This window comes from Camarhynchus parvulus, chromosome 1 (assembly GCF_901933205.1).
Source record: "Camarhynchus parvulus chromosome 1, STF_HiC, whole genome shotgun sequence".
NCBI lineage: Eukaryota > Metazoa > Chordata > Aves > Passeriformes > Thraupidae > Camarhynchus > Camarhynchus parvulus.
Window position 1 is genome coordinate 93,799,409 of NC_044571.1, and position 23,884 is coordinate 93,823,292.

General features: G+C 44.9%; 1 protein-coding gene across 1 annotated transcript; it reads right to left on the reverse strand.

Annotated features, from left to right (window-relative positions):
- Positions 1-9,563: 9,563 nt before the first annotated feature.
- Positions 9,564-20,698, reverse strand: LOC115907554 (phospholipase A2-like). Its single transcript, XM_030955513.1, has 4 exons — positions 20,614-20,698; positions 17,333-17,498; positions 12,780-12,886; positions 9,564-9,792 (listed from the first exon to the last, which is right to left on the reverse strand). The coding sequence occupies exons 1-4, from the start codon at positions 20,654-20,656 to the stop codon at positions 9,629-9,631; spliced, it is 480 nt and encodes a 159-aa protein (XP_030811373.1). The 5' UTR covers positions 20,657-20,698; the 3' UTR covers positions 9,564-9,628.
- Between the last annotated feature and the right edge of the window lie 3,186 nt (positions 20,699-23,884).

The window sequence follows — 23,884 nt, forward strand, 5'->3', positions numbered from 1 at the left end:
AGCTGTGGTAACTTTAGTAAGTGTGACGTTCACTAGGCAGAATGTGAGGTCCCGTTGCTATAATACACACATATTTTTTACCCATACTACCAGAGGGAGAGATGGTGAGGCCATGTACTTCAGCAACCATGGACCAGCATGTTGGGAAACTCTATAGATCTGCAGTCTCTTCATTCATCTTCTTCTTGATGGTGGGTGAGTACTAAACCACCTTCCTTAATTAGAAGAAATACGGGTTGTTCTTGGAAGCTTGGCTTGAGAAGTTCTCTTTATTTTCAAAATGCAACTTTCAACTGAGAGCTTCCTCAGGGTGCAGGGAAATTGTATTTAGTGTTGTGCATTGCATTAAAACATACTTTTCTCTTTAGATACATTCCTGTTTATCTAATATAAGTGTTCAGAAAGAGTGTATTTGCCTGTCTTTTCCCAGATGTGTCTTGTCATTCCTAGAAGCTTCATTTCTATTTTGTTTCTCTGATAAATTAGCCACCAGTTATTGTCACAAGGTTCGTATTCATATCTGCTTGTGAGAGCCAACCTCAGCCCTGGGCAAAAGTCATATAAATTAAAAGCAGCAATGTGCAGTCATTGATCACTTAGTCATAGATGTCTGAGAGCTGGATACAGTTTGTAAAACACCTTAATGGCACCAGCATGGTATGAGTGTGAAGCTGAGATCTAAAGCAGACAAAACCATCTGAAAGACAGTAATTTCATCAGCGGAGGATTTTTTTTTGTGGGTTGGAAATTGAGCTCTATTTGCCCTCAACCCCTCCTCCAGCTACTGAGTGTGAATGTAGGAGAGGAGGCTAAACTGGAAAGGCAGAATTCCACACTGACCTCCACACACCGTTGTGGTTTCTCCATGCTGTTGGCAGCTGGCAGAAGAAGCTTGCAGGGCTGCTCGGATTTACTGCAGGCACCAAAGACTTAAGTGAGGCTCCAGGACAGGAAGAGAGTGCAGCTGTATTTTATTCTTTCCTTTTGTCACCCTAGCTCCTCTAGCCTGCCCTGCGTATTTCTCACTTAAGGGTCTGATATGGCCCTATTCGGGAAAGTATCAACCTGCAGGTTACAGGGAGGGGAGGCTGAGGGCTTCAGTAGGTGCCCTGTTAGTACTGCCAAATGCAGAGCACATTGCCACATTGCAGGGAGTCCCTGAGAGCTTTCTCCCCTCGTGGCTGAAAACTGGATGTGAACTGAGGACTACATATGACAATGACCTATTAGATCATCTAATCGTTTGTCCAGGTCTAGACAAGATCATCCATGCTGTATTTCTCTGTACCCTGTCTAGCTCAAGTGCTTTCACCACAAAGCCTTGCATTCCTCTCCGTGGGCTTGAGCCCCACAACCCGCATGACAAGGGAGCTACACATCACTCTGCTAATGAAGCAATTGACTTTAAAAGAGCTTTGAAGCAGAGTCAGCAAAGCATTTGGCATGGTATGCTCCCAGATGCCAAAACGATAAGGGCATTGTGTAATCGAATACCAGTGAACTAATATGTTCCAGTTTTGCAGCCTTAGAAAAAGAAAGAAAAGAAAGGGGGAAAAATAGAGGCAGTGCTGTGACCTTCTCAGTGAAACCCCCAAAGAGAGCTGGGACGAAACAAGACAGCCTACTCCTCTCCTGGTTTAATTTTCCTAATTAAGTTACATGATTTGTATTGAATAAAAGATGTGGAAATAAAACAGATGACAATTATTATATCATGGCTATTATTTCATTATATGAGAGGCGTATAAAACTCACGATGAACAGAGGCAACATCAAAGCACATTGTTCCTACTCAACTACATTCTCTATGCCACTGTCTGTGTAAAAAGTATACCTTCTGCATCACTAAAAGAAATAAAAATTACAGTTGTGTTACAGGGGTGCATATGGCAAGACTGGAATACTTGTAGCAGAGAAGAAATTTTGTGGCCATTCCTTGAAAACAAGGTAGCAGTAGCACACATTAGCTAAAGCAGCAATTATCCAGTGGAGAAAATTATTAATAAACTGAGATTTTATAAGAGTACTCATTATGAAACTGCTCAAATTCACTCTAATAAATAAGCAAATAGATCAGAATATTTTATGCACAAAATCTGTAATATATCAAGCTTTGTCAGTTATTTTAATTATACTTTACATTTCCTCAATGTATCTTGTCAAGATACTTCAACTTTTGTGACTGCTACCTCAATACACATATCTAATTGGACAGGGAAGATCTGCACCTCAGATTTCGCCAGCAAGCTCCAGTGGGCTCATTGGTAAGATTAGGCTTGAACAGAAGGATAATATCTTGCCTGGTACCTTTAATAAGAACTAATTTTAGGGGACCAGATTAAAACCTATGTTTGGGTACCTAATTCTGAGGCATCCAATTCCTATGGGTTGGTGTTTCAGTTCTAAGGCAAAAATTTTCACTTTGAGGTAAAAGCATAGAGTGCCAAACAGCTCATAAAGTGTTTCACATGCTCTGTTGTTGCCTAGTTTCACAGCCAGTTTATAGTTCCTGTAATTTTGCATCCATTAATTCTCTCTTGTTTCATAGTTAAACTGTAAGGTCTATACCCCAGCCTTTTGTAAGGTTCCCAGAACAACAGGACCGTGCTGGCTGACAGAAATCTTCTACTCCCATATGAGTCATAAATAATAATAACTGTGAATACAACTGTGATTTTTGTGTACAAGCATGCCTGGAGGAGCCATTCAAGTAACTCTCAAACTGATCATAAAGGGGTTTGGTTTTCCATTGCCTCGAGACATTTGTCCCTGTGCAGAGAGAGTCTATTGTCACTGTGATGCTTTGCCAGACCCACACAATAGCATTTCACACTCTGTGGATGGCAATGAAAGACTCAAGACAATGGAAAATCAGGACCTTCACTCTGGAAGTGTCTGCAGTCCTTGAGAGGACACCAACTCACTCAAAGGGAGACTACTTCACTTGAAGAAAATAAACCAGAAGAGCCTTTTTTGAAAATTGGTCTGAACACTTTCTTGGCAAAAGCTTATTTTTGGGTTTGCTTTTCCCTCTTTTTGAGACAGCAACTATTCCTCTCATTTTCTGTGCCCAGGCCTGTTTCCAGAAGTGAGACCCACTCTCACTACTCTTAGCCCAAGGATATAATACTAGGATTAGCACCTGAGTATGAGAAGGCAGGTTGAAATGTCTGCTGCAGGCATGTTCATGTTTTTCTAACAAAAGTTATCCGGAGACAGTGCTTTCACAGAGAATAGCTGTCACCCTCAGGTTCAGTACGGGCATAAGGCTGATGTTCTGTCCGCCAGATGCTGATGGGATCTGCTAGGGCTTCAGTCTCTGGTAATGGAGATTCCTCCCATGATTTCAAGATTTCCTGTCCTGTAACTGAAAGTGCATGACAAAAATTCTAAGAACCACATTAGCTTTTGGGATACAGATGGTTGCATTAGATGCACATTTATTCACTGCACTTTCCAAAATAGAATTTGCAATGTATAACTGTACATGCATTTTTTGCTTTGCTTCAAAAGCAGTTGAGGCAGGAACATCAGGCCTTGAGACTTTTTGGGTGGGAAGAAAGAGGTTAGTGTTGCAGATGGAAATGGGGCTGACTGGACTCTAAATTTCACCCAAAGCCATTAGACAATGGCATTAATCTTCCTTTCTCTAGTATGGCAGTAGAAAGGAGCTGATATTCAGGAGAAGACCTGTCTGTACACAAGAAGGGAGCAGGAATCTAAGCAGGAACTAGGAAGAAAATCCCTATCATCATAACAGTGACTGCCCTCACGTGCTAATTCCAGGAGCCATTCTTTGTGCTGGTTAGAGGTCAGGAGCAGCAGGGACATTTATCATCCTATCACCCTCATCCATCCTCTTCTCTCTCTTCCCTGGTACAGATGTAGGAGTTACTGGTGGAGGTGCAAACAAGGAGAATGCAGCAGCTGTGATTCATGAAACAGCACAGCCTTTGTTGTTGACACCTGAGCCTTGGAACCTTTTGGTGACTCAAACACCAGCCAAGGAGAAAGCCAAAGAGGGTGAAACTGTGGTCTTGAACTGTCATCTTAACAGTCCACAGCATCCCTCCGTGACCAACCTGATGGTGAAATGGTACAAAGAAGATGAAAAGGGGCAGATGGACCTGATAGAAAAGAATGTGACCATCCTGCCAAATAACTCCAGGATCTTCATGAGTGGAGACTTGTCCCAGGGTGATGTTTCCCTGGTTATCCTCAATGTGACAACCAGTGACCATGGTATTTATTTCTGTGAGGTTACACTTCCAGACGGGAAGGTGGTGACAGGAGATGGCACAAAGCTCAGGATCAGGAGGGCTCTGGGTAATACTTGGAGTTATTTACTTTTTTCCTCCTTGTTTTTCCTCCAAAGCTGGTCTGCACACTGGTAGAAAGAGAGAAGTTGGCCTCTTTGGCCTCTGGCAGTAAGGGCCTGATGTCATGGAGTGTAATTGCTTTATAATATTTCTCATTATTTTTGTAAGGCCAGCTAAAATTAATTAGCTTGTCTCTATAAACAATCACAGGTATTATTATAAGGAGGAGCATTTACACCACAAAAAGAAGGAGTAGTGTTATCCATAAAAATAAAGTCACTGCAAAGAATGAAACAGTCAGACAAGTTCCCTTTGTACTCACAGTTCTGGCAGAACCCCCATGAGTGACAGGTGACAAGGTACCATCTCAAGGAACAGCTCTAGACCTCTTTTTTTTGATGTTATTTCTCTCCAACCCACTAACTTGCATAGTCATTCCTGAACTCTGAATGACATAAGTAATCCCACAATAATCACGAGGATCATATGTAATATGATAGTTATATAATTTCTGATTAACTTCATTCACATTAAAGTAGCATTAGAAGTGCCATGCTATGTTTTCTTAGCCCCACAGATACACACTAGGCATATTAAGTAAAGAGGTAACTTGCTATGTCTGTAGCAGCTGGAAATGCCAAACTTTCCTTTTATGTAGGCTAAACAGATTCCAGTCCCAAAAAGTCAATGCATAAGAAGGGTTATTATCTTATTATCTAATTAACAAAAAATGCCTCCTTCTGTGTCAAGAGCAAATTATGCAAGTGCCATTTTCCTCTTTTTCATCACCAAAGCTTCTATCTTACCAAGATTCACTAAGCCTTTGGCCTCTTGAGCCTGATTTACTAATTTTTATAATACTACTCAGTTTAAACTGTAGCATTAAAGCAGGCAAAGTGTGTCCCTCTGCAAGGGCTTTGGTTGTGTGTCTAATGAGGTCTCCTGTTGGCTTGATCTCATAGTCTCGGTAGCACAGGTTACTCTTGAAATGTCTGCACTCTGGCCAGCATAATTGCCTTTCTGTGTTCCTGAGATGATGAAATGTATAATTTCAGCACTATGCCATCTCTGTCATGCAACAGTCCCAAGAGCAACGAGTCAAAGAAAGGACTCCAGTGGAGCTCTCTCTGCTCTCTGGTGCTGTCTCCCTTGGAAGTAGATAGGCAGACCAATGTTTTTCCCAAAGTTGTCAGAATAATTTTTTTCCTTTCAAAAATAAAGTATACAGGCCTGAGTCCCATTAACTCAATCAGCAGCTTCTTTTACCATCCCATAGTGTCTAGCCATTGAGGGAGGTTTCTGGGGTGATGGGGCTGCCCTGTCTCTAAAGCACCAGATAGCACAGCAGCTTAGGAGTTCCTACACAGGAATGAAAAAAATCAGTAGCTCTGTAGTGCAAGTCACTCTTCCGTGTAGAAGGGATTTCATGTCAGACAAGACATCAGCATCACCATAGTAAGCAGCTTCCTCTGCAGCCACTGCAGAAAAGCCACTGCTGGCTACATTGCATATACTTGTCTGGAAAACATTTTACATCTCTCTCTGCCTTCCTTTCTCCCCCAGGCTTGTTTGGTATAGAAGAATCCATTGGAACAATCATTGGGGTTGTGGCAGCTGGTATTGGAGGCATAGTGGTTCTGATCGTTGTTTTAACCCCACAGCTGAGGAAGTGCATCCTCTGCATGAGACAGGAGTCTCACCAAAGGTACCTGTGTTTTAACTGAAAGACAAATTAGACATTTACTTACCTCTGGTCAGACATGGGATCTGGTTCAGAAAATAAGCAGTGGGAACGAAACTCTAACAGAGTTGGTTCTATGTTCTATCACTTTTCCAAATAGTTTTTTGTTTATGTTGGGTAGAGCTTTACCAATGGGCCTAATGAGTTACCTATAAAGAGAATAATAGGATCTTCTTTAATTGCCACTTTGGACTAAGAGTTTTTCAATGAGATGCTGCAGCTTCTTTGAACAAAGACCAAGGACTCATTCAGTTCTTTTATGCTTATACTGAAGAATGGTTCTTCCTCCTGCCAATTTCATGCTTACATCTGTATTCTTGCAATGCTTGTGTACAGAAAGCTTATGATGGCTTAGGTGTGTGAGGTGTGGTTTATAAAGCCTTACTTAAAGATCTATGTTCTATTTGATTAGCTGATAACGTTGGGAAAACCAGGCATTTTCATCATACATGAGCCAAAGAAATGCCCCAATAAGAGGCTGATGTACCCAAAAACTCGCCCACTTTTTTCTGTTCCGTCAACTAACTGATCTAATTTGAGGAAACTGGCACTGCATTTTGAAACAAGTTTAGTTCCCATTTTGTGCAACCCAAGATGTGGTATGCGTTTCAGGACGAGCTCAGCTGACTTTTTGCATTCATTGAGGAGACGTGTGATTTGCACCTCTTCTCCTAGCGCTCAAAAATCTTGCTTAGCCTGATGAAAAAGTCCCCTCCCTGAAGGTCTGAAGGAAGAGCTGCTCCTGCCGTTCACTGGAGCGCTGCCGCCACCTGATGGACAGCGTAGCGGGGACAGGGACACGCCGGGAGCTCTGCCGCTCTCTCTGGGGAGGATCTTCCAGCCCTCGCTGGGAAGCACACTCCCTTCCATAGGTTGATGCTGTCCGCACAGCATCCCTCTGCAAACGCTCTATATAAAGAATTCACAACTTCTTCTTTTGCCAGAAAGCCTCGGAGGAGTTTATTGCGTAAAACTGACTCTGTCGCTCACTTATTCTCTCTCCTTTCCTTCTTGCTCAGCATGGCTTGAGGTACAGCATTACAGGAGTCGCTGGGATATGCAAAGCCTGCAGGTGGAACAACTTCTGATGCCCCATAAGCCAAAAAAACGGAGTTCTAGATGGAATAAAAGCCTTTGCCTCTCTCTACATGTTGACTTTGGCATCTACATTTTGACTTTTGTTTTTATTAGCAAGCTTCTTTTTTCTGCAGCTTTGTCAGCCACAGTGGCATATTTACCATCCTCCTGCAGCAAGAAACAAAGCAGCTTTTTGTGAAGAAATTAATATTATCACCTGCAAAAACTCCACTTAGTTTGGCCACGTATCTCTGAATTTAGACTCTGATGAGGCACCCTGGGTCTCTCTGTGCCATTAGTTCTTATTTTAAAGGTGCAGTTTAAAGTTTGTCAGCTGAGTTTCAGCAGACAGAAGGAGCCCAAACTGCCCAGGTGCTCCAGGTGCCCGTATAGTGCTAGCACCTACCCGAGGAAATCAGAAGCATTGCTTCTGGGGATGCAGGAGTGGCTCCCACCTGTCTGTGCCTCCTGCCAAAGAGGCTCTTGTCCTGGTGGCTTGTCCAGCCTAAATGCTTGTGACAAAGATGCAAAGAGGGCCCACTGGTACATAGCAACTCCTGGCTGGAAGAGTGGGATTTTGGTTTCTCCTGCCAGACGGAAATGTAGCATTTGAATATAAGCCTTTAATACTCTTAAAAAAAAAAAAAAAGGGAAGATGAAAGATTTTTCCACAGCCACTCTTTCCTGATGTGACAATAATTGATTCCCAAGCAGTCAGTGACTGGGGGACATGCCAATATAGGGGACTGTGGTAATCATATATCCTCTGAACAGAGAGAGACTTAATTCTCTCCCAGGATTTTCCTGAGAAGCTGTGAGAAAGCTCAGAGAAAACAATTCTTATCTTCACTTGCTGCACCTGTTATTGTGTTATGGAGATTGTTTACCAAAAGGTTGGACTCTGCTGATGGTGTTTTGATTGATTGACCAATTGGATCCATGTATGTATTGGACTGTCTGGCAAGGGTGATGGGTTTTTCTTTAGTATAGTATAGTATAGTATAGTATAGTATAGTATAGTATAGTATAGTATAGTATAGTATAGTATAGTGTAGTATATTGTAGTGTAGTGTAGTTTAGTGTAGTGTAGTGTAGTGTAGCTCAATAAAGCATTTGTTCAGCCTTCTGCAATCATGAAGTCAATGCACATCATTCCTGCGTTGGGTCCGCCGCTGCTACTATAGGAGACCCTCTTCTACATGTATCAGAGAGCAGTGTATCAGCTCTGAAGCCTGTGGAGCAGTGAGTACATTCTTTTGCAAAGTGTGGGTATGCCTCTAGTAAGCAGAAGTCAGAAATCCTTGCTGACCTTGCAACTGCAATAGCCCAGTGTAACTCTGCTTACCCTTGAAGACAGCTCAGAAATGTCTCCCGTGCTGTGATGCAGGAGCATGAGGGATAAGACAACTGGGTTCTAAGCAACTTGGACTGGTTAAAGGTGTCCATGCTCATTGCACAGGGATTGAAACTAAACAATCTTTAAAGGCTCCTTCCAACCCAAACTACCCTATGAATCTATGATTAAAAAAAAAAAAAAAGTGCTATTTGGTGACAGGACATGTTTTCCCACTGCACCACAGACCAAACCCTCTGTTTCTGCAAAAGCAGATCTTGATCATGATCAGAGCAGGATCTTCCCTTTGCTTCATCATATATGTTACCTGTCACAGGCTGGGTAAAGTTGGAAGGGGCATGGTGGATCATCTGGTCCAACCTCCCTGCTCAAGCAGGGTCATTGCAGAGCATATGGCACAGGATTGTGTCCACACAGGTCTGGAATATGTCCAGTGAAGGACACTCCACGACCTCTCTGAGTAACATGTTCCAGTGCTTGATCACCTGCACAGTAAAGAAGTTGTTCCTCCTGTTCAGGTAAAACTTCTTGTGCATCAGTTTCTACTCAATGCCTTCTTGTTCCATTGCTTGGCACCACTGAGCAGAGCCTGACATCCTCCCTTCAGTTATTCATAAACACTGATGAGGTCCCCTCTCAGTCATCTCTTCTCAAGGCTGAACAGACCCAGCTCCCTCAGCCTTTCCTCATAAGAGAAATACTCCAGACCCTTAATCACTTTTGTCACCTGTTGTTTCTCCAGCGGGTGTCAGAGCAGTTAAAGTCCCCCACCAGAACCAGGGCCTGTGACTGTGAGGCTGCTTCAAGCTGTCTGTAGAAGACCTCATGCACTTTCTTTCCCCAGTTCAGGTGGCCTGTAGCAAACACCCACAACAGTGTTACCTCTATTAGTCTGCCTTTTTTTCCTTACCCATGAGATCTTGACTCGCTTGTTGTCCCCCCAAAGAGCTCGATACATTCCAGTGCTCTCTCACAGAGAGGAAACTCCACCACCGCACCTTTCTGGTCTGTCTCTCCTCCCCATAAATCCTGGGCTGATAGAAATTCTCTCACACCATTGTTAGATCTGGAAAATGAGGAAAATTTTTATTCCACCACCTTCAAGTTCAAATTGTTCGAAGAAAGGTCCTAAAAGGACTATTCTGGCCCCCCATATCTGACATGGCAGGTGGGATGAGTCTGTCCACATAAAAAGTCTGGCCAGAGGATGAAGTGAGGATTGTATGGGGCTGCTCCCCAGCACTTGGCTGCTTCTTGGTCACACAGGCACACCATTTTTTCACATCGGTCTGTCAGGTTATCTGCAAAAGAAAATGTGAGCTGAGGTTGAGAGATTCTGCATCAAAGGCAAGAAACCGTTTTAGGAGGAAAAGTCCCCTAAAAAAGCAGCCCTTAGGGATCAAAGGCTGTGGCAGCAGGATTAACATGTTGTGTTGTGAGTGGATTTGACCCTCCCCTGCCCTCTCTGTCAGCAGATCTGACCTTGACTGTGACAAAGGGCGTCAGAAATTAGCAGCTAAATGTAGATTGGCAATGCTTATAAAAATCTGCTCTGCACAGAGCACTCCCTGCTTCTAGGACTCTGTGAACTATGAGGGCTTAATTCAGTAGTCAAAGCTGAAAAGGAAAATTATTTAATCTTAGCCTGAGGTAAAAATATTCCACTGTTCCTCAGTCAGTGAATTTCCCTTCTAACTCCTCCCTCTGCAAAAAAGACTGATTTCAAAAGAAAAAACCACTACTTTGAAAGAAGGAGCCTCCCAGAGGGATGTTCAGAAACCTGAGGGCATCAAAGCACCCACCAGGCATCCTTCACTCTTGCTGTACCAGTTGCTGCTGTCTCTCTCTGATCACAGCAGAGGAGCAAGGATCTTTGCAGCAGGGCCAGGTACCTGATTTTTATGAGCTAGCAGCTAACAAAGTGATCTAAGTCATACATGGAACTATACAGAATGCAAATATATGACTACATGACCATAAATAGCTAGCTTAGAAGACTACATTGCAAGTGACTGAGTTTGGGTTAATGAACCTCATCCCATCTATAGGTGGTTTAAATGCAGTTATTGGGTTAATATTATTTTAAAGCACAGTGCTTTGCTTCTTTGAGGCTGCTACCATGGATTATCTAACAGCCACAAAACCCTGCACTAGGCAAAGTTTAATGTGCCAGTGCATATGGGCTTCACTCCAAAACCAACTGGAATGAGTATAGGAATTTTTTCAGATTTTACTGGACTTTGATGGATCAACCCTGTATCTGAAAAATAAGAAAAGCCCTAGTTTCCTAAGCTGTTCAGAATAATCATGTATTTACTGCTAAAAGTGTTTTAAGGGTCAATGAGGACTTAAGGCCACTCTTCTCCTAGCTACCAGTCTTGCCTGATACTCTCCTTGCCCCTCTGCTCCTTGAGCTCTTCCTGTGCTGTGCCAGCAACTGTTCATCAAATGTGAGTACAAAAGTCTGGATTTGTAACATTCGTTCAAGAGGAATGATTTTTTTGACCAGACCCCACAACTAACAGCCTTTTCTATATTCCAGATATCTATTCAATGGAATTTGCCTACAGGTGATGGCATATCTAGACTGAAGAATATAGTTTTGCCAGTTACCTAATGGTAGCAAAAAGAGGAGAAATACCAAGTAAAATGAGTTTCTGTTTATTTTACATGAAAATGTCTGTATTTATGGTACAGTGTCAGGCAGCAGGCATCTAATTCCTGTTGCATTGAAATGACAGTGCAAACAGTTCTGCTTCTAACACTTCTGGACATCATTACCCTGAGCTCAGCAAGCATGCCTGGAAATTTAATTCTTCATCTCTTTTGTTTGAATGGGATCAGACATTATACTTCACATCCCAGTAAGACCTGCCGTGCTGTAACCTGAGGTAGGAAATTTGCCTTCAAAACACATTTCTATTGTTTCTCCTCACCAGGGATATCAGGGGGAGTGTAGCCTGCTGAGGGCTTGTGGAGAACAGTTGATGGATGCATAAGGTCTTGCCTAGACATCAGTTAGGGAATTAATGACATTTGTTTAACTCATGCTTGTTGGCAACTGCAGCCTGCTGCACTCCTATGTCCAATCCCATGGACTGAATGATACATCTCATATCTGCATCTTGGATTGTTCCTTCACAGCAAAGAGAAACAGGACTTTTTCCCTGTAAAATGACTAGCAGAAAGTATCAGTCATCTGTGGAAATATGGCAGGAGGGAGAGCAGTTGTACATTAAAGCCAGGCATTCCTTTGCCAGGATTTTGTATTTACTAGATTGTTCTGGAACTTGGAAAAGAGCAACTGCAGATGTGCTGTGTCCCATCCCCTATCTGCTGGAAGATCTTCAGCTGCTGGTGAGGCTGAGGATTGCACCAGTAAAATATGGTTTTCTGATAAGGTAGAAATAGTCTTTTAATGTTCTAGCAAGTAACTTTAATGATTATGGGGATAAGTTTTACTCTCACAATTTCTTTTCAAACTTTCAAAGTCTTCTACAATGGATTTTACTACCAGTAGATTTCTGGAGACTTAGAAACACAAGTGACAAATTCTAAGACTCAAGTCATCTGGTGTATGTCAAAACAAACTGTGCGAGACACTGACGGGCTGTGACTGTGCAATTCAAACCCTCTTGACTGGGTACCAGCTGTAGAGCTGAGCACAGCCCACACTTGCTGTCTGCCTAAAGCACTTGAGAGCATTTGATTCTGCATGGTTCCAGATCCCTGCTGGAACCCCGAGACTTCAGGCTGGAGCCCCAAACGGGGCAGAGGTGCAGGCTGGCATCCTATTTAACCTATCTACCAGCCATGCTAAATAGCCTGGCTCTTCTCTAGCAGAGCTTAAGGGTAGTAAAAAAGTGGACAGCCCTGCTGGAGGGAGGGCCAGAACTGCAATGGAAAGAGCACCCCTGAAGACCCACACCTGTAGGAAGAGGCACGCTTAATGCCTGTGAGCAGAAACTCTCCAGAGAGTCATCTGCATCCCTGACAAACTTAAGATGGTTTGGGGGCTCCGTGGCCCCCAGTCCTGCTCTTCAGCCTGGGTGGATCTCAGGTTACCTGGAATGGGTTGTGCTGGGGCTCCAGCTTTCCTCCCAGTCCTGGCAAGGAATGGGCAGGGAGCTTGGAAGAGAACGGGCATTGCCTAAAGCAGCTTCGAAACCAGCTTGGCAAACGCAAACCTGCCTCTGGGGCCTCCAAAGCTCTTCGGTCAGCCTGCTGCCTGCAGAGGAGGGAGGGAGGGAGGGAGGGAAACCCAGGACAGGAGCCGGCCTTTCCTTACCGCAGCGCACAGTGTTCTGCTCACACGCCCACTGGTAGCGCTGCAGCTTGGGGTTGCAGCCTTCCTTCTCTGCCGTGTCATAGCAGCAGTCATGCCTGTGGCAGCACCTGGGAGACACAAAGAGACAGTATGGGTGTCCTCCTGCGTCCTGCCCGTTGGCACAGACTCCAGGGGAGTTTTGCTTACACACAGCTCATGACAGCAATGTTCACCCCGGCCTGTCAGTAAATCATCTGTTGATGATGCAAGTATCCTGGCATCTCTGGGAAAGCTCTCTTGTCTCAGGAGCTCATTAATGCCATATTTGCTCCTATGACCACTGCTCTTCTTCTTCTGAGCTTTTGCCCTCATGAAAGCATGTGTGGTCAAGACATGGTAATCTGGCTGAAAACAGAAGAAGTGTTCCTATAAGTTGTGCTGTTGTGGCTCACTCGCCTAGGCTTAGACCCACCCCAAAACTTGAAATTGGAGTGTTTCTTGCCTTCCTCAGTATCACCAAGAAGCTTAGTCTCTTCAGTTCACCTGCTATGTCCTCCTCAGCACTTAAAGGTTCTGAGGGCAGGCTACAGATTAATCAGTCTCAGTGGTGAAATTCATATGAGTTAACTTAGGAACCTTAAAAACCATCTACATCTAAGGCATTCACCTATCTTCCCTCTATGCACATCTGCACCACAGATTCACTTTTTGTGCTGCAGAGATCTAACACAAGGTGAAAAGCATCAGATTTGAAAAGTGCAGTTGTGTTTCACTGACCATAGAGTGAATGAGGATGAATAGCTCAGCTGATGACATCTGTCCTATGGACTAGTCAGTGAGATCATTCTCACTGTCAATTACTTCTGAATCTATGGAAAACTTGACCTGACTTGAATTTTATTCTTGTAGTTTAGGGATTCAAATTCCACCAAGAAAAGATTCAGCACTTAGAGATGTTCTCTGCTGAATAGCAAAGGTTGTTTCAGCAAGGATGCAAGATCAGAGGCTGGAGCCAGAGAGCAGTGATCTCCTGTATTTCCAGAAGACATCCCTGCAAGAACTGACTCTACAGAGAAACCACTCTACTAACTGGGAAAAATTGAGGCAGGCTGATTTAACATAAAAACCCTGAAGCTGCAGCAAAGCCTAATCCATCCTCAGGGGAATGATAGGTAGCAGAGCAGGCCCATCCCTAGTGTCTCATATATGGGACGCTGAGCACCGGAGGCTGTGGTGGAGGGGAGTGCCAGCTATAGAAACCAAAGGTTTGTGAGGTCTGGGGCGTGAGTCAGTAGCCAAATTGGTAAAGTTGGTGTCAATGATGGGGGAGTATGGGGAAGAAGAACAATGTGAAGATAGACGAGCAAAGGGAGGTGTTAGGACCCTCTGTGCCAAGGGAAAGAAATTGCTCTTTATGAAGAGCCAGAAGGAACAAAGAGAAAGAGAGGTAGGAGAAGTGAGGACAGATAGTGTAGGGGGCAAAAGATGTTCTGTGAATCAGGGAAGGACAAGCAAATGAGCACCGAATTTGCACTAGCAAATGGTGTTCTAGCTAGCAGTGAGAACTCGCTGCTCCTTATCTGGCTTGGCAAAACCAGGGGAAGTCACTTAAACTCTGCAGAACCACAGGATTTGGGGCACAATTCTGCTTCCCCTTACAGCAGTTCCTCCTGATGATTCCCACAGCTGCAGCAGCGTGACAGGTATCGTACTCCAACACAAAGCAAGAAGACTTTTGGCTCCTATTTTACAAACATCTGAAAGAACTGTCAAGGAACGAGGACTAAGGAATGCTATTGTTGTCCTTTGCCACCTTCACATAGTCCCCTCCTGTCTGGAAATGCCCTTTGCCGCACCTGGGTCAGAGTGGTGCTAAGCTTTTAATGACCTGCTAACATTCGGTTACACCAACACAAACTGAGGCAGCCAGCAGCATGGCAGAGCACTGGTCATCAGCGATGGCAAACAAACACAACTGAGTCACCTGGGTAGTCAACAACCTGCTCCTCACGGCTGGGCTACCAGACAGCCCTAATGGCTACAGACAGCTCCGGCTGGTCCGCAGGGATCAGCTGGCAGACCCCTGCTGTTGAGCAAATGCAGGTAAGGTAAGAATTTGTCGCGTTGTGTTTGTCACATCAACAGCACCCTCATTGCTGTGTGTCTTTTCCTTTTGCTTTAACCTTGCGACAGAAGAGACATCTTACTCTTCCCTACGAGTTGGCCAGGATTTAACAGCTGGATGCAATGATCTTAGAGATCTTTTCGAGCCTTAACGATCCTGTGTCTTAGATGAGTCAGAGATGCACCCTGCCTTTCGTGGTGTTTTCAGGGAAGTGCTGAGCACCCTTAGGTCCTGCTTTACAACCTAGGTGCTGCAGCAATCCAGGGCAACAGAAAGGAGGAGAAACAAATCGATTGAGTCTATGTGGAAGAAATGTCATTATGCCTTGAAGTGATGGAACTGTGAGAGTGGAAGAGTGGAACAAAAGGGAAAAGGTAATTTGTGACAACACCACATCAAAGTCAGTATGTGGAATAAACCTTATAAAAGGATTACCCACTCAATGGCTTTTTTTTTTCTTTTTCACATAAAAGAGAGGTGCTTAGAAGCACTCTAGCCCTGTCTAGACAGATTGACTGAATTACACACAGGAAAATTACTCCTTTTGTAAGAGTCTCTGTAAAAAACCTGGAAGGTCAAGGAGGTGAATAATTTTCAAACAGTATTTGTCACTCACAGCCAGTAGTTTTGCCACCCTTTCTTTTTTAGAATGGCAAATAGGGAAAATAATGTGGTCACTTTGACAGGTGTGGGGGTACTCAACCACTCTAATCGTTGCAGTAGTTCTTAGTAACAGATATCAATATTTCTCTAGCAAATAGAAAATGGCATTTTTAGGCCTAAATCTAGTGTGGCATTGCTGATTTTTCCTACCTAAGAACCTAAATAAAACTTTTAAGTTTTTCTACAGCAGCCAAGCACTACAGCTAAGGAATAATAATGAATGTACTTAGAGGATCAAGTTTCCCTTTACAAACTATCTGATATTTTGAGGCATTTCCACTTGCAAAGTCTCATTTTTTGCCTTTAGGATAAAATCCTAAAATAATCCGTGCAATTTTAACAACAGCAGAAACACTGGCTGGTGAACACGTGGCCATATTTTACTCTCTCTTTTTCAGGAGCGATGACTACTTGCATCTCCCAGGGTCACACGAATTTGGATGTCACTCAGCCTCTATGGAAAACAGATTTTAAGTCACTCTGCTCAGCCCTTCAATAAAAGCAGTGCTCCAAATTCGTGAAGCCATGTTTTACTTTCAAGGCTTTATTATGAAATTTGTTAAAGGATAACAAAAATAATTAAACACCCTACATACACTGCTGTAGATAAGCACTGTGATAAGCAGGTCAAGAGATATTACTGCAGTTACTCATCATTTGTGAGGCCCATATTGACTGTTTCATAGATGAAATATTTCACAGACAAATAAAGGGACATGATGAGAAGGCTTTGGGAGTGAAACATCTCACTGCATTAATGAAGACAGCTCCATTAGTCTTAAGGGACAGACAACTTCTGTTGTCTGTCCCTTAAGACAGACTTCTCGTCTGTCTCGTTCATGCCCACAGGGATCTTTAGCTTTGACATCTTTTCTTCCTTCACTCCCCCTCTGCCCCTTTTTTCTGTCATTCTAATTCAGCAAAATCTGCTTTTGTAGCAACCTGCAATGTCTCCAGCAGCAAGGTATACTGGAAAGCTCAATTTCCTTCCCAGTGAGCTGCAGACTGCCTTCACCCCTGCTTAAAGCAGAGCTTGCTTACTAGTAGCACCTGGTCTGAAGACTGTACATAGACTTGTGTGCTTTGACTTTGATATTTCAAACCTGGCAAGATTGCAAATACCTGGCTCAGAGCAACAAGAGTCCACTCTCCTTAGCTTTACTCTTATTTACTCTCTTTATGCTCATTGCACAGTCCAGGAAAGAAGCCTTTGATTGCATGCAATACCTCTGACACTTGTTGGGAATAACATCATCTTCTCCACTAGGAAAGAAAAGGGGAAATAACACCATGCTCTCCTTTATTGTTCTGCCTTGATTCAGTGGGAACTAACAGCCAATTAGGGTAACAGGTTTGATTACTCCTTGCAACTATATGGATTTCTTCAAGAGGATAAACAGTGATATTTCCATCACTTCCATTTTAAGTACCTAGGTGAAATAACCCTCCAAATACCTTGGATTACACTGCTTTCATCAGGCAGGGTGTGCTCTCTGAGAAAAAACAAACAGCTATTTCAAAAAATTACATCATGGTTTCTCCTTTGCCCTCTACCCGACATATTACAAGGTCCTAAGAGCTTTGGTGTTATCCAGCAGGAGGTTAAGCCCTCATTCAAATCCCAAGTGATACATGGGTCATCATTCCCAAATCCCCAGTATGTTCATATATACTAAGTTCCCTGCCCACAAGGCAGCAAATGAGTCAGTGGAGTCACAGTAGCACAAACAGAGAAAAGTAGGGAGATCTGCACTGCTTCTGGACACATAGCCAAGGTTTCTCTTACCAGTCTGTTTTATCTTTAGGCCAACCTCGTCCTCCCAGTCCACAGTAGCACCCATAGCCAATATATGCCAAGGGAGACCGTCCCGTGCCACACGTTATGGCTCCAGCCAGTTCAATGATTCCTCGAGTGTGCAGTGAATGGGACTTTCCCAGAGCACCTTTCCAAACTGCAAAGACAGGACACGGTTACACACAAGGATTAAACATGCCTGCTACGGATTTTCCTACAGTCCTTAAAGGGAGATGGTTTTGATTTTGACTGGTTGGTTGGGTGCAGCCCTGACAATCTAACTAGTTGTGACATTCAGCTGGCCAAAGGTAGTCTTGCAGGGAGCTTTGCCTGTGTCTGGGATAATCAAAAGTTGGATGCAGGAATGCCCAAGCATGCTATTTCTTCCACAGGAGCTCAATTCAAGCAAGACTTACTAGTTCTGGTGTACTAGTGTGTGAATGCCCCCAGGAGCAGTGTGTGTGGCTGTGCTCATCACGGAGCCCAAGCTGTTCAGCTCTGCGGGGTCTGTGCCAGCACCATGGAGGCCACCTGCGCTTCACTGCACCCCAGAGCTCCCAAACCTGGGACAGCTTTCCAGCTATGCTGTGGTCCTGACTGGGACATGAAGCAGCAGAGTACAGCCAGGCGACCAGACCTAACCAGGACTCTGTGGAAAGAAATGGAGTTTCTATGTTGCTCAAGATTTCTTACATTATCCAAGTTTCTCTGTTATTCAGGATCTTTTAACCCATTTTCCAGGTGGCAAAACATACTGATAGTCCTATTAATCTGCACAGAGGGACAGCTACATGCCCCTGAGCCTGTAGAGTACATACTTTGTCAAGGACAAAGTGCCTCCATTAGCCAAGATGTGTGTACAGCCACTTTCTCTTGTGACTCTGGAAGTGCTGGCAACACTTGTGTCCGCTTCCGTTATTATGTTCCACCTAGGTTGTAACAGCTGGGCCACACGAATTTGGGGAAAAAAGGAGAAAGGAGCTCTGTGTCAGCTGGAGTGTGTGGATGGCCATCCAAACCAGTCTGGAGATTTTTGAGTTACAAGTCTTTCAGTCTCGTGATTTCACATGTTAATTTGGGACTTTTTTAGAAGCCACAGGCTCATTCTTGCAGCAGCTGTTATGGAAACCAAGAGTACCCTGCCCTTAATACTCAAACCACTGTGATGCTCATTCGCAAATGTTGCTCTTATCCTGCTGTAGTGACAAATAGGAGCATTTCATGCCTGAATTTCCTGTGAAGGACCAAATGCACTTTGCACTGCTCTATTGGTAGGATCAAAATCCTCAGCCTGAAAGCCTGACCCATCTGCTCATCCCACCCATGCACAGCCACTCCAAAATCAAAGAGGGGCTTTCCAGCATGCTTGGATGGAGCAGGAGGCGACTCCTGGGAGCTGGGAACTGGCCACTGAAGTTGCTTTGCCACCTGCCCCTGGCTATTGCAGCACGCTTGACCTCTTCAAAGTGTTGTGCAAACACAGGCTAATTAATCCTCTAAACCACCCAAGGACTCAATACTATTATTAAAACAGTTGCTTTCCTTTTAAAACCTAGCCTCTAATCCCCCTGCTTGGGCCTCTTCCCGCATCTCCTGGGCTAGCTTGCCCTCCGAGCCCAATCCAAATGCCAGTGAAGACAAGGAGGGTCTCTCCCCACGAAGGACAAAGCAGGGCTTTGCTCCCTCTCCCAGCCCAACCCCCCAGTATGAGAGGGTGCCACCATTTTCACCCCAGGGATCCACACCTCAGGCTGTCCAGCATAGCCTCAGTCTGCTTCCTGGGGCATTCCTCAGGGATTAAATGCACATTCCTGAAAAAGTAAGCGCTGCTCAGCTAAACACTACTCCGAGTGTTCAGGTTTCGTGCTAAAAACACATTGGATGGGTTTTATTGAGAACTAAAGAGACCACTTATTTTCCTTGTCTAAACACCAAGGCTCCAGAGTTAGAAGGGGGCTTAGCTCTCAGGGGAAAATCACAAGTAGTGAGCTGCTTTGGATTTGGAGGTATAAATCATGATTTTTCAACCTGTTGCAGCTTGCTGACCCTGAAAATATTCCAGTGGAGACAAAAACGTCTTTGTAGGAATTCCAACCTTCTGACAAATGGCTTGACTTCTTTTTTAGCTTTCTTTCACTTGCCTCTTAAGCCAGGACTGCTGGGCTTGGCCTGTTGGCCACTGGCTGAAAATGGTTGAGGCTGCTGTAATGTAACTGTACCTCACCCAGAAGAAGAAAGGCCATTCTTCTTTTGGGGATATCTCTGGAGATCAAGGAACTGTAATTACAGTGCAGAGTTGCTATGAAAGTGGAGAGAACACCTCAAAGGAAATTGAGTCCAAAAGACTCAATTAGTGTGCTTAGGGCTGTGTGTTCTGCAAGAGGCATCCAGGCAGCCTCTGATGTTCCTGTTCTTTGAAAGCTGTCTGGGTTTTGAGCCAGCAGTGCGCTGCTGCAGCTGAGAGGTCAGCCCTAGCAAGTACATTTTTAATATTCAGGTGCACAGCTAATAACTTGACCAAGAACTGAAATTGCTTTCTCTATGCTAGGCAGCCGAGCCAACACAGCCAGTAAAGCCTTGAAAAAGTCTGAGTCTCCACAGCAGCCTGCTCCTAGCCAAATGTCCCGTTAGCAGCATGTCCAATCATTAGTTAAACTACTAATGGACCACCTTAGAGAAGAACATACCTGCAGAGAGGTGAGCAGAGATGAATCTGACAACTTAGCACTATTTTCTGCTTAAACTGGCAGCCTTTGCTGTAAATGAAGGCAGGAGGTTGTTTTCTTTCTTTCAAAACTCTACTGCAGGTATAACCTCAGGTGTGCCAGTTTAGTGTTTTGTTGCCTTTGTCTGTAGGGACTTTATGTTAGTGGCCATTTGTGGCTTTTATAAAAAGAATTTTTAAAATTATTTTAAATTCAGATGTGTGGAAAACTGCTCACTCCATGGACACTGGTACAGAAGGAAGGTATTTCAATGGAACGTGGACACTAACAACTCTGTAGCAGAAAACTATTAAAAAAGAAGAAGACCTGTGTTTATACAGGTTATGCAAACCATAGCTGGGGCTGGGAAGTGAGGCAGGCAGGCAGCTCGCTTACACTGTCCCTCACTGTAAAGTTGAGGATTGTCTAGTGACACTTTTTTCCCTCACTTGGCCACATCACCCGGCGCTCCTGGCGCGGAGCACGCAAAGCTGATGGCCCAGGCAGAGGCTGTCCCCGGGCAGGGGGACGCATGGCAGGGCAGAGGGACCGAGGGGCGCTACTCACCTGCCTGAAGCAGCGCCAGAAGCAGCAGCAGGCGCGGGCCCATGGGCAGATCGCTCCCACGCTCGGGCACTCCGGGGTTCAGCTGCCGGCGCTCCGGCGGTGCCTGGCCGCGCTGCCAAGCGAGCCGAGGTGTGGTTGTGCTAGACAAGCCTGCCGGGCTGCTGCCCCGGGCTTTATATACACATGGCTCTGCTCCCGTCGGCAGCGCAACACCCTCTCCTGCGATGCCCCCGAGCCCCAGCGCGGTCCGGCCCGTCCCCGCAGGGCTCCTCGCTGCGGGAGCAGAGGGCGAGGGCTGCCTCTGTTTGCCCAGCATCGCCTTTGGCAGGGAGGGGCTGCTGCAAGGGCATTAGGCCGGTAGGCTCTGGGACAGCCCAAGACCCAGGCACTAAGCCGGGCTCCTTTAAGCTGTTTGCTTACAGACCCTGGTTAACCTCTGAGAAGCTGCGGCAAAGTGAAGCCTTCAGCCGGGCTTTCTGTGGCTTGGGCTCGCTGCTGTGGCATTCTCTTGGCAAGGATTTTCTCCTTTTATAGATCACTTCCCAGGGTATTTTTTAATAAATTATTTTATTTTAAGACTGATTATTTTCATGTTTAAAAAAGAAAAGACAAAACTATAAAAATCCAACAGAAAGAATACTGTTAAATGCCAGTGCCTAATTATAAACTGACCAAAAGAGCTAATTCGGTGCCACTCTGAGGGATAAATACTCTCTTGGCCTGTTGCTGCACCTGACTAACACCAATAGATTTCCTGAAGACTCGTCAGTGTGCAGCTACCAGCCACAGTAGGAGAGCAGCAGCTGGGTCACAGCAGGCAGCCAAAGCCAGAGGTGGCCTCCCTGTCACATAGCCTCTGCCTGTGTGAGGTCACAGGCAACGTGGGCAGGAGGAATGGCCACAGTTATTTTGTCTTTGGACTTGAAACAGCTTTAAAACTCTGTCTTTCCTTGGTACAGCAGCCGCTTGACTTGCTGGGGCCTGAGCATCTGCCCCTTCCGTGGTGTGGGCACGGTGGGCAGGGTGGGCTGCTCTGTTGGAGTGGAAGAGGAGGGGAAGGGGGCTGCTTGCCCCTTCCTGGGCACAGCCCAGGACTATCATAGCAGCACCTCTTGCCTGAGTGTTCCTTGCTAAGGCTGTATTTCCCTTCTGAATGGCATGGGTTTAAATATTTGCTTGCTACACATTGGTAGTGAATCAAAGGTCATCAGCAAGTCGTTTATGCGGCTCCCTTCTGCTGAGACCTGCCCCAGTACAGCTGCTGTCACTCTTTGCCAAGCAAGTTTTCAAGATACAGTACATCCTGGGAGATGCCCTGTGATACAGGGCAAACGAGACAGCAGGATTGAGTAAATCTCATTACAATTACCAGCCTGAAATTTCCTGCCCACCACCACCCCAGTGATGGGCCATGTGCTGGCAGTAGGAGAGGAGGGAGGACAGCTTGAGCACAACACACACCCAGCTGCTCCCTGCCCTGCACTACCTCAGAGGGGCTCAGGAGAAGCTGCAAAGCTTCTGCCCTTGGAAGCCCCCTTCAGTAACTATTCATTTATTCAAGTCATAATGCCAAATCACATAAAATCATAGAATCACAGAATCATAGAATGGTTTGGGTTGGGAGGGACCTTAAAAATTGTTTGAAACCCCTGCAATGGGTAGAGACACCTTCTACTCAAACAAGTTGCTTCAAGTGCCATCCAGTCTCACCTCTAAGGCTTCCATGAATGGGGCATCCACAACATCTCTGAGCAAACCTGTCCCAGTACCTCAGTACCCTCACAGTAAAGGATTTCTTCCTAATATCTAATCCAAATATCTAATCCTGTCACAATAGGACACGAAATAAAACTACACACATGCTGGAACCTCCAAGGTAAAAAAAGAAGGGTAGTTTATTTTCAACCTCGATGTATATATAGATTTCAAAAAGTGACCCTGGACTGGAGGATGAAATTGCTACCTCTCCAATGACACTGGTCAAACCAACAGTCCATCAATTTTCTCTTCCTCCAGAAAAGAATGCAAAACAATCATTATTTATATGAAAGTGTGCGTGAGAAACTCCATTACAAAAATGTAAACAACAGAAGGCTTAGAACTTAGAAGAACAGGGTGACACAAACCTACTCATTTTAATTTAAAAGTCATTCCCCCTTGTCCTGTCACTACAAGCCCTCATAAAAAGTCCCTTTTCAGTTCTCTTGTAGCCCCATTTAGGTACTGGAAGGCTGCTATAAGATCTCCCAGGAGCCTTTTTTCCCCATGATGAACAGCCCCAGCCGGCTGTCTTCACAGAAGGGAAGGGTGCTCCTGCCCCCAGATCATCCTCCCCTGGCCTTGCCCCAGCAGGCTCACATCATTCTTGTGCTGGATGCAATACCTCATGTTGGGTGCCACTGAACTGGAGCAGAGGGGGAGAATCACCCTCCTCGCCCTGCTGGCCCCCTGCTTTGGATGCAGCCCAGGATGCAGTTGGCATTTGTTTGGGGCTGTGAGTGCTCATTGCTGGGTCGTGTTGGGCTTCTCACCCACCAGTGGCCCCAGGTCCTTCCCAGGGTTCCTCCTGAGCCATTCCTCACCCAGCCTGAGTTTGTGCTCAGGGCTGCTGTGTGTAGGAGCTGTTGCTGGCAAACGTTTGACCTTAAGAATGAGAGTTTGCAGAAAGAGGGTGCTGGAGGACAGATGTGCTGCAATCAAAGGCCCTATGGACACAGGGCCTGTGAGAAGTGCAACAAAGAAGGCAGGCTTTGAAACACCATGTGGGGTCGGGCTGAACTACACCCTGTTAGAGTAAACCCCACCCCTGACAGGTACCTGGCTGGCCCAGTTCTTAACTGGGGACCAAGAGGGAGTTGTGAGGAACCTCCTCAGATGCTTCACAGGATTCCTGGGGTCCCCAAGTCCAGAGAAACTGTCACCAAAAGTATCTGTTCTGATTTGGATTTATCAGAATAATTTGGATTTACAAACAGACACTTAATCTTTTTCTTCTGAAGCCTTGCTGATTTATAAACCTGATCAAAAAGACACTATGAAGTTTCAGACCACAAATTAATTCTATTCTTTCTGTTCTCACAGCACCCCAAAAACAGATTATGTTTTAAAATATTTTGTATTTGATGCTGAATGGGGGCCAAAAATATGTTTTTGCCCCCCATTCATCATCAAATACAAAATAAAGAAATAGAGACTCCTGTCATAGCCAAATGTATCTTCAATTTTGGAAGAAGACTTCTTCAAGGTATTAGGAAGAGATGCCCAAATTCAA